Source organism: Bombus pascuorum, chromosome 9, assembly GCF_905332965.1.
Source record: "Bombus pascuorum chromosome 9, iyBomPasc1.1, whole genome shotgun sequence".
NCBI lineage: Eukaryota > Metazoa > Arthropoda > Insecta > Hymenoptera > Apidae > Bombus > Bombus pascuorum.
The window spans coordinates 16,665,305-16,679,020 of record NC_083496.1 but is presented as its reverse complement, the minus strand read 5'-3'; the positions used below and the strand labels follow the sequence as shown (position 1 = coordinate 16,679,020).

The window sequence follows — 13,716 nt, the reverse complement described above, 5'->3', positions numbered from 1 at the left end:
TGTCACGAGTATCATACTATGGATATTTTTGCATATTACGTGCATCCTTGTGCCACTGAATTTCCCATAAGTACAAACAGTAACAGTATAAATCGATACATAAATATACGCGTATTACGCACTAACATAGTAAATAACACTCGTATGACGTTAGCGTAGCATCATCGATAGTCATAGTACGTATATTATTCAGAAGAGTAAGAATATGTCTTTTTTGACTGGCGCTACGAGATAATAGAATGTGCGTACGTAATCGGGAGGCAAATATAAATAACGAGTGGAGGACGAACTATTAATAGGGAGAAAATGTTCGCATTGAAAGGAACGGTGGAATTAAAGCGGTCTCCAGATAGAGGTAACAGCGTCGCGGCGTTCTGGAACGCCGCAGGTAAAAGTGCTTTGTTAGGGGGAGTAATTTCGATCGCGTGACAACGGCAATATAGAGCTGGTGGAAGGAGGCACGGGCAATTACGTGTAATTTCATACCCATTTATTGCCGGGAGAGCTCGTTTTTCGACTGTTTCTCGAGTCTCACCAGCGGCGATCGGCTCGGATCGGCGCGCGGAGAGAACTCGAAACGAGCTGGCTACGTCAGATTAATCGATTTTACCTTGTCGAATAAAACGGTGTCGCGTGTTCGTGATATTAACCCGCTCGTTAAATAGCGCAGAACAAAATAGCGCCAAGTTCCAGTGACTAATGATCTCGGTAATATTGATTTTTAACACGATAGAGATCGGGGAGGACCTGAAAACTTTGAAGGTACCATTTACCGTTAAGTGTAATTTGTTTCATGGCCTCAAACTTTCCTACTAATTCTTTCCTGAAATAAAATTCCAAGCTTTCAATTTCAATTTTTACCAAGTAACGGCATTATTGCAGCATCTGATGCAATTTTATCAAATGGTTCATACCTTTGTTATATTTTCAAAGTTATAGTAAACGAATTTCTCTTTACTGTTAATTCCTTGTTTCTCACCATAACTGAAATCAAATACTGTTCCGAAATATAGAATATACTTGCAATGAATAGCTGATTCTTCGTAATATTCGTCACTTACCTCTAAATATTCACATATTTCATTTTTATTCGTCTCCAGTTATTATTATTTCCACTAATATCTACTGTATAGTTCCAATAACATAAAAGTACCCAAATAGGCACATATAAACCGTAATGTATATTCATCCCTGGGAAATCTACGCTTCTAACCCCAAAAAGACTTTAACAAAAGACAATCTCGCTAATCGATTTTACCTGAAAGCTTCTCGTAGAGTCGCACAGTGAACTTCCTTTTGCCCCTTTTCACCCCCCCTTCAACCCCCTTTCAATTTTATGATTGCTTCGATTTCTCTAGCATCGCCATAGAAAGTCACAGAGTCGCGTCTCCATCCGATTTTCGTGAAATTGTCTTCTTTTTCCGGGCGTTCGTCGATCTTGTTCAAGCCGGTCGAAGACAGGGACGAGGTGATCTCGCGGGAACGAGCGAGCGAGAGAGGCGCCGATTTAACCGAATTACCGTTGGATCAAAGCTTGCGAGTGGTAATTGGTGCACAGGTGTCGTCGATCAATCGTACACCGACCGTCGGGGAAGCTATTTCGCTCGGATACCGAAACGTTTCGTGATCGATAGGACGAACAGACGCGATGCCTAGACGAATCCAATGAGACACATCATCGAGCGACGATACAGAGAGACAGAACGAGTTGATAGAGGGGGCGAACCGACAACCTGGCGGAAACAAAGGAAGCGGAGACGCTCGACGCAGGATATACCTGTGATTTGCGCGCTGATTAGCGATTAGAAGCGATTAATCTCGAACATTCGTGTGTAGGGTGAGAAACGATTGGGGTGACGTTGTTGAGATTTAATCGCGATTATAATTGAAAATCCTGATTATAATGGAGATAGTGGTGCTTGACTCGAGTATGAAGATCTTCGCAAGGCGATTCGAGTAATTTATGTCAGAATTACCGACTAGACGTATAGTTAAAATTTATAATACGCTGATTTTGTGAAATAGTTCCTTAAGAAATATGGTTTATCAGTGCACTGCTATGGATTCTCCGCGTGGCTTTCTTGTATCTGAATTTAATGATTTGGATGATTCTTATTTTGTGCTAAACGCTTTGAATTGTCGTATGTTTCAAATTAAATTATTTCAAATTTCCTAATTAACAGACAAGAAACACGGAGAACGTTGGAATTCTGAAGATGCGTGCGTCGTCTGTTTCGAACATGTCAAATGTTCAAGCTTTCCAATCAACGAAGATATCTCTTTCTTAACGCACTGCTCCGCTACCGTAAAGCAACGGGGACCGTCCCGGTCAGGTCGATTCGTTTAGAAACTCGCATATGTATGTGAGAATTCGTATTCGTGCCTGCTCGACGTCGATGGAGAGATTGTAATAAGGCTCGCATGCTGGAGAACAATTAAATTATTAGTAGGTACATTGTGCACGGCGGGGTGTTTTATTGCATGACGCATTCTGGGTTCCGTCCGTTCATTCAATCGTTTCCCTACATTTTCAGCCAGATAGAAAATTTACATTTAAGGCTTTCAATTTCCAAATTGCAAAAGGTACGATTATTAATTGAAGAGATTGCAGTAAACAGGCAACTTTAATATTTATATCGCATTTATTTGGAAAGAAAGAATATGACCTTTATATCTAACGATGCAGGGGCTTATTATTAGTTCCCGATGAATTTATAGCACGTTTGAAAAAGTGATTTGGTTTTGACCGATGTCGTGCTAGTTTTTGCTGGTTTGCTCAAGTTGCTGGAAAATGAAGGTGTGTCTTTATTGCAACAGTCCCTTCAATTTATGAAATAAGATAATATTCGGAACAAAGAGCAAGGAAAAGCTTAATATTCCACGGTTTAATTGCAACATCTTTGCGGTTTCTTTGAGATCGTATTTGTAAAATACAAGACTAAAATTCACGAACGAACGCACACAACGATGATCGAGCGTCATACGATGCAGCCAGAGATATCCCAATAATAGCTGCACGCCAGCGAACAATTAAATTATTAAGTAGTAACGATAACGAGAGCCGCGTTGAATAGTATTATAATAAAGGCACAGCGAATCGCGGTACTTTTGCAGGGGAAGCAAATATCCTGCTACTTGATCTCGTCGCGTTTCTTGCGCTGCATTTACAAAATCTTAGATGTAGAAACGAGTTATGGTAACGAGAACACGGAACGTGGGCAGTCTTGTAATGTTAATTCCTTTTTTGTGGATCGACACTGATGTTGCCTTTGAAATACTACTAGGAAAACATTTATTCTCATACAAAAAACGTTATCAATGATTTATGTAGCCAAACTTGTTATATTACCATGTTTCATTATCGAACGATCGTCGATTACTGTTGCAATTAAATTCATTTATGTACACGCAGGGAATTCGTTAATGCGTATTGCGGAGAAAACTATGTAACCGAAAACTTTCTTACGATTTTACTTAGTAAAAGTACTGGAAATAGCTATTATGACACTCTGTTTCATTAGCGCTGTGACAAGATACATCACTTATCTCACGTTTCTATTGGTAAAGTTTGAAACTAATCTGGAAATATATATAGAAGTTTTCTATGATAGGTGTTTAAATACTTTCGCTAAATATATAATTCACTCCTGTAGATATCTGAAAAAGCAAGTAAATTAAGACCAGTTTCCATTTCCGCTTGCGAGATTTCAACGAGATTTGGCGGCATGATGGCGTTCAATTAGGCTCACACGAGACCCCCAGTCAATTAAACAATTTCTAACTCCGGTATCGTTTCAATTAACGCACTTCGAGATGATTACCAGTTCGTTGACCCGTTTAGATGGAAATTTTATCCCCATTGCAAGAACTTGATGACAGCTTAAGAGCCTTTCGCCGGGCGTTCTTAAGACACGCTTCGTGCACGTTCTCTCGCTCCTTGCGTTCTCGCTCTCCTCTCCTCCCTTCCTCCACTTTCTCGTCGTTCGCGTTCTCGCTGCCGCTTTGACAATTTAATAATTCGATACCGGTACGCGAATAATCGACGAACCTGATACTCTTCTCTTGCCAATCGAGAGGATCGAGAGATCATGTTCTCCATGTTTCTGCTCTCTTTTTCTCCCTTCCGACATCTGCGACGCTTTCTTCGTCCCTTACACGCTATAAAATTCATCCCGCGCGACTGCTAAAACCGTCAACCAAGTCCACAGAAAAATGATTATCCGATCAGGCTGACTTTTACTCGAGTAACAGCTCTCGCCTTGGAACCAGGTTCTGCAAAGCGCTGCGTAAATTAATGATTCTGGTTCGACAGTAGCCGCGTCTGAGGTTTAGTCATTGGAAAATGCAACTTCTCGTTTGAAGAGTGTATCTAATCTGTTTATTAACTGTAACAATCGCCTGCTTTGATCGCATAGAATGTCGATTTAGAAGTTTTACCCGGATATCCCATTCGTTCCAATTACGATTATTTCATTGCTGACGTGCCAAAAATACTCGCGTGTCGCGTGGAAAAACAGGATAACTTTATAGAACGGGCGACTTTCGTGGGCCGATACGTGCGTCAGATTAAGCTACGCGACAGTTGACAGTGGCTTTTACGAAGAAATTTCCGTCGAAACTTTGTGCCGCGTAAAGTGGCCATTGCGTTTCGTTCCGGAGATAAAAACCGTGGCGCGGAGCCCGGCAGGAGCGAACAGAAGAAACCCACGGAGACAGGAGAAAATAAAGATCAGAGAAGATGAGCGAAAGAGAGCGAGAGAAAGTATATGAGAAAGTGAGAGAAAGAGAGAGAGAGAGATAGGAAGAGAGTGAGAAAGAGAGGAGAGCAGGGCACCAGTGACGATCCACGAGAAGACAAATTCTGTAATCCTCTTTGGTCGGCGAGCTAAGCCCTCTGTGTGACGGCATACCATCTTCTTTCTCTTATTTCCTCGTCTCGTTTTGCTTTTCCTTGTCTTACCCCTGTCCTCCCACGCCGATCAAGGAAATTAGATTTCGAATCGACAGCCGTGCTTAAGTATAAACGACGAGGAGACATCGCTGAACGAGGAGGAAACAGGAATTCACAGCAGACAAACCGAGGCAGCAAGATATCGACTTTTTTCTCGAAAAAAAGAATCGTTGTCCTATAGTAGCAAGATCGATGACCATACCGATCGTTGTTCGATTTTACTTCATTTGATTGGTCGGAAAATTAGCAGTCGGGTAACCAGCGTTAAGTGATATTTAATTAGCCGACAAGAGATACACGAGTGAAATGGTACACAGAAAGAGAGAGAGAGAGAGAGAGAGAGAGATGGAGTATGTCTAGCTGGATATTTGAATTTCGCGGAACGAGAGAGCTGTCTCGTCCCAGTTCTTGCGCGAACCGAAATCTCTTCTCAAACTGTCAAACTGTCACGACGGATTCATTAATCCGCTGTCAATCGTTTATCAAACGCGACCACGATTTCAAGGGAATGAAATTCGTTTCGTGGGTTGAAAAGCTATACGAGATAACGATTATTAATGCGCTTGATGAAATCCAAACTTTCGCGCCACAAATAAAGACTGATGGCTTAATATTTATCGAAATAGTCGGTTTACTCTCGCAATCGTAACTGAGATTATTTCGTCACATTGAAATTTTTATCCTGGAAACCAAATAAAATCTTGCTTCTCGCGATTAATCGTTTAATCTAAACGATTGCAAACGATCTCAGGGTAAAAAGAAGAAAGAAAATAACGAAGGTATTCGCGTTGGTATTCCAAATTCGGGGGAGAAACAAGATTGTATCATGTCGGTGTAAAGCGGTTCTAGTCCATTCCAGCTACTTAAGAGATTGACACGAGAAGATAGTATAATGGACGAAGCGGTCGAGGAATTGTAGCCTCCTCCTGAATCGAGCACCGGCTCTAATGGGCCAACACTGATGGTTGATAAATTTCGAAACGCCACGGGCCACCATTCGATTCTTCTGCCGGGACCTGCACCTATACAATCGATTAAACGGGATAATAAAATCACGTGAATACATTTGTCCACATTGTTATATCTATACGAACGCTGACATAAACATATTCTTCATAAATATCATTTTTTAACCCGGTTAAGATCGTACACATGCGTCATGCAACGTCTACCCAATCTGACCGATAACGTGCTGTTTGCGTCACGTGAAGCAATTTGTGTTATCGTTATCGGTTAATATTAAAATAGCAGCTAAAAAAATAATATTATGTACAAATAATGTTATTGGTTTGTAAGATAAAGAAGACAAAGAGTAAATGAGCGATCCACAGTCAGAACTAAACCAGAAACGAATGAATTGAATGAATTTCCGAGGACTCCTCTGTAGAAATTAATTTCGATTAGTTTAAATATCTGGCAAAAGTATAAAAATCAAAGATAAGCGATATCGATTCCAAAGTAGGTAGGAAATCAATGATTAAAAGTGAAATTTGCTCGAAATAACGGTATCAATTATGATGCTGAAATTAGACAGGGAAAACTTCCGGTTCGCGACACGGTGTCGCCTTTAATCGAGGAAAATTCGAGCCACTTGGTGGGATATATACCGGGTGCTCTCGATATAACGGCGTAACACGCGGTAACAGCGACGGCGCGGCGACGCTCTGCACCTGCACCTCGCAGAATTTAATCACGATGGTTACTCTGTCCGACCGAAACCAATTATTGCGCAGACGTACTCACACACGCGCTTACACTGCCTGTGATGCGGACATTCTCTACGCACCTATATAAATCTCCGTATCCCCGAATGGATATAATGTACCGCATTAATTTCCCTCTGAACGCATGCGATTCCGTGTTTGTCGCCCACCAAAATGTCCGACCACCGGCTATGTTACTCTATTACTGGCAGACATCACTACTAATTCGTTCAACGTTTAGAAACTTTGTGATTTTCACCGAATGATGAAACTGGAAATTGCAAATAATTTTAAACACAACATTTTCCGGGGGTGTATTATCGCAAAACTACAGCATATGGTATTTTATTATATGGATCTTTGTTTTTCTGGATCCATCGTTGAGACCAGAAAATACTTTATATTGTTTCGGGAAAAGTGGTACATTTAAAAAAATTATCAATTTTAAGACACCTGCAAAAATTAAATTCAAGCGTGATATATTTCCTGGAATAAGAGTGTCATTAGCTTGCTTAATAAAATTATACTGTTTAACGAAAAGAAGATGCCGGGACATAAAATCTGTTTTATAAACTATGCCCATATTTTATTAAAAAAAAACTCCGAAGGTTAAATTATAAAGGAAAACATTTTTTTCCTTGTTAAATGGCTCGACTACCAATTTTCTATTGCAAACTTCATATTTTAAACGGATTCCCCAAAAAATCACTTTTCCCACTCGAACGACGGATTACTCTTCCAGCAAATCAATCGTATAAAGGGAGCTTACAAATTTACCAAAAGTATCGTAGTATGAACGATCAGCAAACGCAATTTATATTTGTATGTCATGTAAATACAAAACACTATTATTTATCGTCCATAGAGTACAAAGATTTTACCTCTTATTAATTACGAAAACAAAGAAAGCTTTCATTCCTGATCCATTCGAAATAAAAATGCAAAGTTCAAACCTCTGCGCTTAAAAACTTCGTGATTACCCATCCAGCCTGTGAATTCAACCTTCAGAAGCTTTCACCTCTTCCATAGCACGACGTCATCGTTTAACCTCTATCTGCAGCATTCTCAGTTCCCTTTCATCGCTGTGCTGTGTGCGGCGATGGAGCAGGTCGCATCCTAAAACAGAAGTTGCTCGCCGTAGCTTAGACAGTTCAGGAGTAGAGAGCCTGGAGGAAGAAGGGTGCGCAGTTCTGTCTGGTAGCATGGACGGAGGAAAAGGGAGGTGGGCGAAGGTGGGCCCCGGGCGAAGGAGAACGATGGTGTTGGCACTCTCGGGGGCCATTATTGATTGTTGTTGATAATTAGCCGGTACAGGCGCGTCAATCACGAGGCAAGGCGAGGTTATTAGGCTGTTGGTTAGCACCGGCCCGATGGCACACGTACACACACGAATGCACACACGCCGTCACGCACAGGATACGTTCTACACGACGTGCACAGGTGTCCGTTCCTCTGTGTGTAGGCGTATGCACGATGCCGTGTGTTTGTGCGTGGCTACGTTACGTGTATGCATCTGTGTGCGCGCCGCCATTGAGCCACCCGATTACCCCCCACAATTCGATCTAATGCGCTACGCTGCGATGCGAGAGAAGGTTAATTATGCAGTTAATGAGAGGCTGAATATATATACCCTACGGGGTGTCGGGATGGTCCCGGCGAAAAGAGGATCATTTGGATCCCGTTCCAGCTCGATTGTTGAATTTGGTTATGGTCGAAGAACGCCGGAAAACGGTGCTCCATTCCCTTCCCGTTTTAAATTAATCGCGTTACAACGTTCGAGGTCGGTGTTTAAACGCCTGGCACAGTCGGCGAAAACTCGGTGCTTTTTGATTGCCTCGAAATTGATATGGAACCCGCGTTCGCGTTTTATGTTTGCGTACAAAAGCGATAGGTATAAATATGCATATGAAACGACGAGACCGGGGGTGACTCGGCTGCCAGTGAATTTCGGTGCAGTGGTAGCAACGTAGAACGGTGGGTATAGAGTGTAGAGTTTGGTTGACGAAAATGTCTATTCGCCACCAGTGGCCGCGAGTACACTCGTTCGAACGAGGCGTGTGCTTCCGCGCAATCAATTTCTTCCTCGATAACGGCGCTCGTGTTCCTCGATACTATAATAAGGACGGATAATGCGGGAGATGGCGGTAATTTGTAGCGAAAAGGAGCATGTAATAGTTTGTCGGAAGTGCAGGTTACGCGGTTACGTGTTATAACTTGTTTAACGACGACGAAATGTCGTCGAGCGAGACGCGAGCTACTTGAGTAACGGTAGAGATTTTATGGGTTATCAAATTGAAAAAGACCGAGGTGAAACTTTGCTGAAAATTAACCTCTTGGAAAAGACCTGTTAATTGGCTATTTTTTCTTTCTTCCACCTTAATTCGAGGTGGACGTTGGACAATCGTCAAAGAACTGACGCGCTGCGCGAAACAACGAAAATCCTGGTTTTCCCTTTTTGCAGGTGACCTCTTAATTTCCGTTGCACTGCGTTGAACATCGCGCCGAGCAAATTGCGTTGAAGCGTTGATTTCTACGGATAAATTGCCGTATTGTGCGTCACGGAATTTACCGACACGTGTATCCTCGTGTCTCGATGTCGAACGCCGCTTTCGATTGCCCAATATGTCCCGATAACGAGCCCCATTATCGTCAATTAATTATATTCTCGCGTAAAACTTATCGGTTTCCCTAAATACTCTAATCTGAGATAAGTCTGGTGTTTTTTTTTTTTTTAATTCGTATCTATTAAAAATATTGTCTGTGACAAATAAAATTGTTGCGATAAGTACGATATCGTAACTCATAAATTTCCCTTTTTCTAGTTGCTCCTTTCACGATACCGCGTTACAGCGGAATATACTAAGCTTGTCGTAAAATAACTGTACTCGCTGGTAAAACGACAGATAAGCTACGTTTCATTTAATACAGCAGCCTGCAAATGCAATCTGGCTTGCGATCTTTAGCCTGCCACCCGGTATATAAACGCGCGCGTCGATCCACCTTGGCGTACAACATTTGCCAAAGCGACAAGCTTTTATGAACGGTGTGATTCTTGCGGAAATCTTGTCTCGCCCACTGAACTTTCTAATGCTGGTTCTATAGAAAGAACAAGGACACGCGAGAGCGACTTATTATAACGTCATTTTGATACGATCCATTAACGTTCGATTAGCGGAACTTTTGATTTCGGACAGATTCGAAATTGCTCGTTTAGTAAACTCATTACGATCTCGTAAATATTGAAACGGATAATTAATTGTTCGCGTAAGATTCAGGGAAATACAGTTGCAATTTGTCGCACGTTCGCGTTCAATCCATTAGAGATATTGTAATAATTACGAATTCGTGTAAATCAATAAGCGTGGATAATCAGGTAATCGAAAATTTTAGTAAAATGAAATAATTCCGCGGCAAAAGAGCAATTGCCAAGCCTATTTCCCGATTTGTCTTACACGACTTTTGCTTATATTACTGTGAAAACGTGACATCATTAAGTCGATACGATCGTCGATACGAATAACCTCCGTTACAAGAAATCGTAGGTGATTAAAGTCAAGGCCCACGGCCTACTTTATGCCCTTGATGAAGTTGAATTGCAACGAGCCATCTTCAAAATCCAAATAAACTGGATCGTTACAAAGTTCGTTTTCTTTATCGCTCCTTAATATTTGGAAAACAGGCAGGAATACAAGATAACAAGCGATAGAAGATGAATATTGAAATAGTGCTAGAAGTAATTTAATAAATAAAACTATCAAATGTTTCAAGAGATTACATATGGTTCCATCACAGTAATGATAAGAATGTAGACATCCGCAGTTATGACCTTATTATCGTAAAATAATCAATAATTTAAATTCAAAATTAAGAAAACAAATTAATATCAAAGTAATATGAATAATAAAAAATATTCAACGACCTAAATATCTCTCGAGTTTCAAACAAAAATATTTATTTCTCTTTCGTGTATTGTAACTTAGTTGAAGAGATATTTAGATCTTTTAAAACTAAAAACCATACTGTGTTCTGACCAACCGAGGATTTAAGCTGACTAATTTGATACCGTTTATCGCAAATCTAATTTTTATATTTGCAATAATATGAAATAGATGTTTAAACTTACGGTAGATATAAATAATTATTATTTGCAACTCTTGTCTAACCTAGAGTTAGAGTTTGAAGTGCGAGAAATTGCTACGGAAATCTCAAAGTCGAAACGTGCACGCGAACGCGAAAAATCGAGCACGATCCAACTCGGAGTGATGAGCGTTACAACACTTGTAATAGCTAGCATTATACGCGCATAATAGAGGTAATAGCCGAGACTGGGATAAATCGATCACCATTACCGTACCTATTAACCGTAACGACCGTTTCCGAGGAGACCTGACCACTCCCGTGGGTTCCAGGTGAGAACAGCTGCAATTCCACCGGCGGTGGCAGCGACGAGGAACTCGGAGCAGGCTGCGGGGACGATTTGAACGGGAACGGCGGCAAGAAGAAGCATCGTCGAAACAGGACGACCTTCACCACTTACCAGCTGCACGAGCTCGAGAGAGCCTTCGAGAAGTCTCATTATCCGGACGTGTACTCCAGGGAGGAGCTCGCTATGAAAGTCAATCTTCCGGAAGTGCGCGTCCAGGTGAGTTAAAACGCGAGTTAATTCGTGTGCACGAGGATACCCAGTACTTATCTCCAGAACTACCGATTATACATTAAAGTATAACATTTACACCAAAGAAATCAGAACGAAAGAACGTATATACAGCGTATATAGTGGCAAGAAAAAATCAAGTCTTTGTTAATACAAATACTCTGCTTAAAATCAGACAATAAATTCATACAAATGTATTGTTGTTATTATATAACAATTTTTTAAGAGAAATTATAATTTGCTCGTTTTGATGATCAATTAGTCATTTTAAACTTGGAAGCTTAGAAACATTAGAAACTTAGAGAGTTGCTTAGAGAGTTGGAAGTTTAGAAAGTGGAATGTGTATATTGAGATTTTGGATGGAACGATAGGACGTAGGATGTTCTTACTGACTGTGATCGCAGATCTAAAATTTATCCTGCAATTTGCAATCTGTTTTGAACAATTTTCATTCCTCTTTTATCTTATAAAAATAATCCTGTTATTAAATAGTGTGCATAGACGTAACTTTACGAAGTTTCGAGAATTAACTGCGCAAATGCGAAGGCGGGTTCGTTTGTAATCGGAGATCCTGTCGGTGGATCAGCGATTAGGAAGAATAATTGTCTGAAATCGCGTTGTTAATCGGCATACAGCGAGAGATCGTTTTCTCGCGGGTAAAACGAATATTCATACATTTTTAAATAATCACCCGACCGCGGAGTCACGCGACTAACGAGGTATTAACTCGTTAACCCTCACGACACCGGCGCGCGATCCTGTTACCTTAACGATTTCACGAAAAAAGAAGGGAGGGAATAAACGAACGGTCAGAAAGGCATCGTACTGTGCCATAACTTCCAACGATGTTTATTAAACAACCACCGTCTCTGTTACCTCGCTCTTTTATCGAAAACCAAAGCCAAAAAAACAAAATGAAAAAAACAACGATCTCTGATCCAATGTTTTTCTTTACCTTTACAGCCTGGAAAAAACGTCACTCGAAAAAGAAAACGAGATAAAAATAACTTCTCTTCGACAGGGATTATCGTATGAAAACATAACGAACAATTTTCCAATTCGTTCGATCTGAACTGTTTTACACGATAATTTATTAATTAATAATACCAGTGAGTTGGCAAATTATAGGTTAATATTTAGTAAGTGAAATAATCTCTTCTTAAGTTTTATTCTTTCAGTCATGCTGATGAAAATTTGCATGAATATTTGCGGTCGACTTACAATCTTCTCTTTCACAATCTTATATCAAATACGCTAATAATAATACAATAATTAGAGGCTTTATGATTTATAGATCTGTAAAATTTCGTTTAGATTATTACTCAATGTATTTTTTATTGGTAACTCGTAACTTGTGATTCGTAAAATTTCATTAATAATATAACTTCAATAATGCTAGAGAACCTAAAACTAGCATTTTCTCGTCTGAAAGATGATGCGTTAGATTCATAGACACTAAGACTGGAGTACGAATCAAGCGATTTAATATTTTCCTTCGTCGGTCTTGGTCTTTCTCTGTTCCATTGAAATCAAGCGGACACGAGTGCCGTGCGCGCGACCAGCAAGCGGGCCGAGTTTAATGGCAGCGTTTCCGTGCAAACAATCGGAACAGCAATCGCCGGCTGACGCTGGCCCCGACGTATTAAACTAAATTAAATTAATTATGTGCGTGACAGCGATAAAAGCACGCAGTCGCATGCGACGACGCATCGATTAGGCTCCCGGGGGCACGCTTTCCGACCGTGCCACCTAACAAAAGTATATACGAGCGACGTAGTCTGCCAGATAACAACCAGCCAGTACGCCAACTTTTCAAGTGCACCTGCGTTCTTTACAAATCGAAGCAGTTAAATTGATTTTTCATCCTATTTTTCTTTTTTTTTTTTTTAAATCGTTTAATAACTTTACTATTTCATTATCCCTGATAAACGATATGATAACAATCATCGCGATTTTATCAACGATCCTTGGGATTAAAGTCATTTTAAAAGGAATTTAAACGGAGAAAGTAGAAAGTCTTACGTTGAATTAATTGCCGGATTACTTGTTCTTTTTCTGTCGGACTATTCGCCTAAGACGATTTTACTATTTCCATCAGATCATTCGATAATAAATCGTGTAATTTTATCGACTTAATTTAATTCCTTTAAGTGATAAAAACACAAGATGCATTTATTCTTTACCCGATTTTTACCGAGACGATTTTACTATGTCCAACAAACGATAATTACAAGATTGTCGACGATTCTTATAACCCGGCTACCCAAAAACGAATATAAGCGAAGAAGATGCAAAATTTTTCATAGAGCTTCATAGCTTTAAAAGGAAAAGTAACATCTCCATTTCAATCAGCAGCAGCCAAACAACCCTAGTCATCAGGAGGCAAAGCAATTAATAACAACCACGGA

The 13,716-nt window shown here is 40.4% G+C and overlaps 2 protein-coding genes across 2 annotated transcripts in view; both read left to right on the top strand.

Annotated features, from left to right (window-relative positions):
* LOC132911028 (protein tipE) overlaps nt 1-13,716 on the top strand; it is a 232,202-nt gene that overhangs the window by 69,822 nt on the left and 148,664 nt on the right. The gene's annotated exons all lie outside the window — the stretch shown is intronic.
* The window catches only part of LOC132911033 (retinal homeobox protein Rx1-like), a 44,531-nt gene that overhangs the window by 8,112 nt on the left and 22,703 nt on the right, over nt 1-13,716 (top strand). Inside the window, exon 2 of the mRNA XM_060967363.1 lies at nt 11,064-11,296. Within this exon, the coding sequence (XP_060823346.1) occupies nt 11,064-11,296 (233 nt within the window). The remainder of the gene's footprint in view (nt 1-11,063; nt 11,297-13,716) is intronic.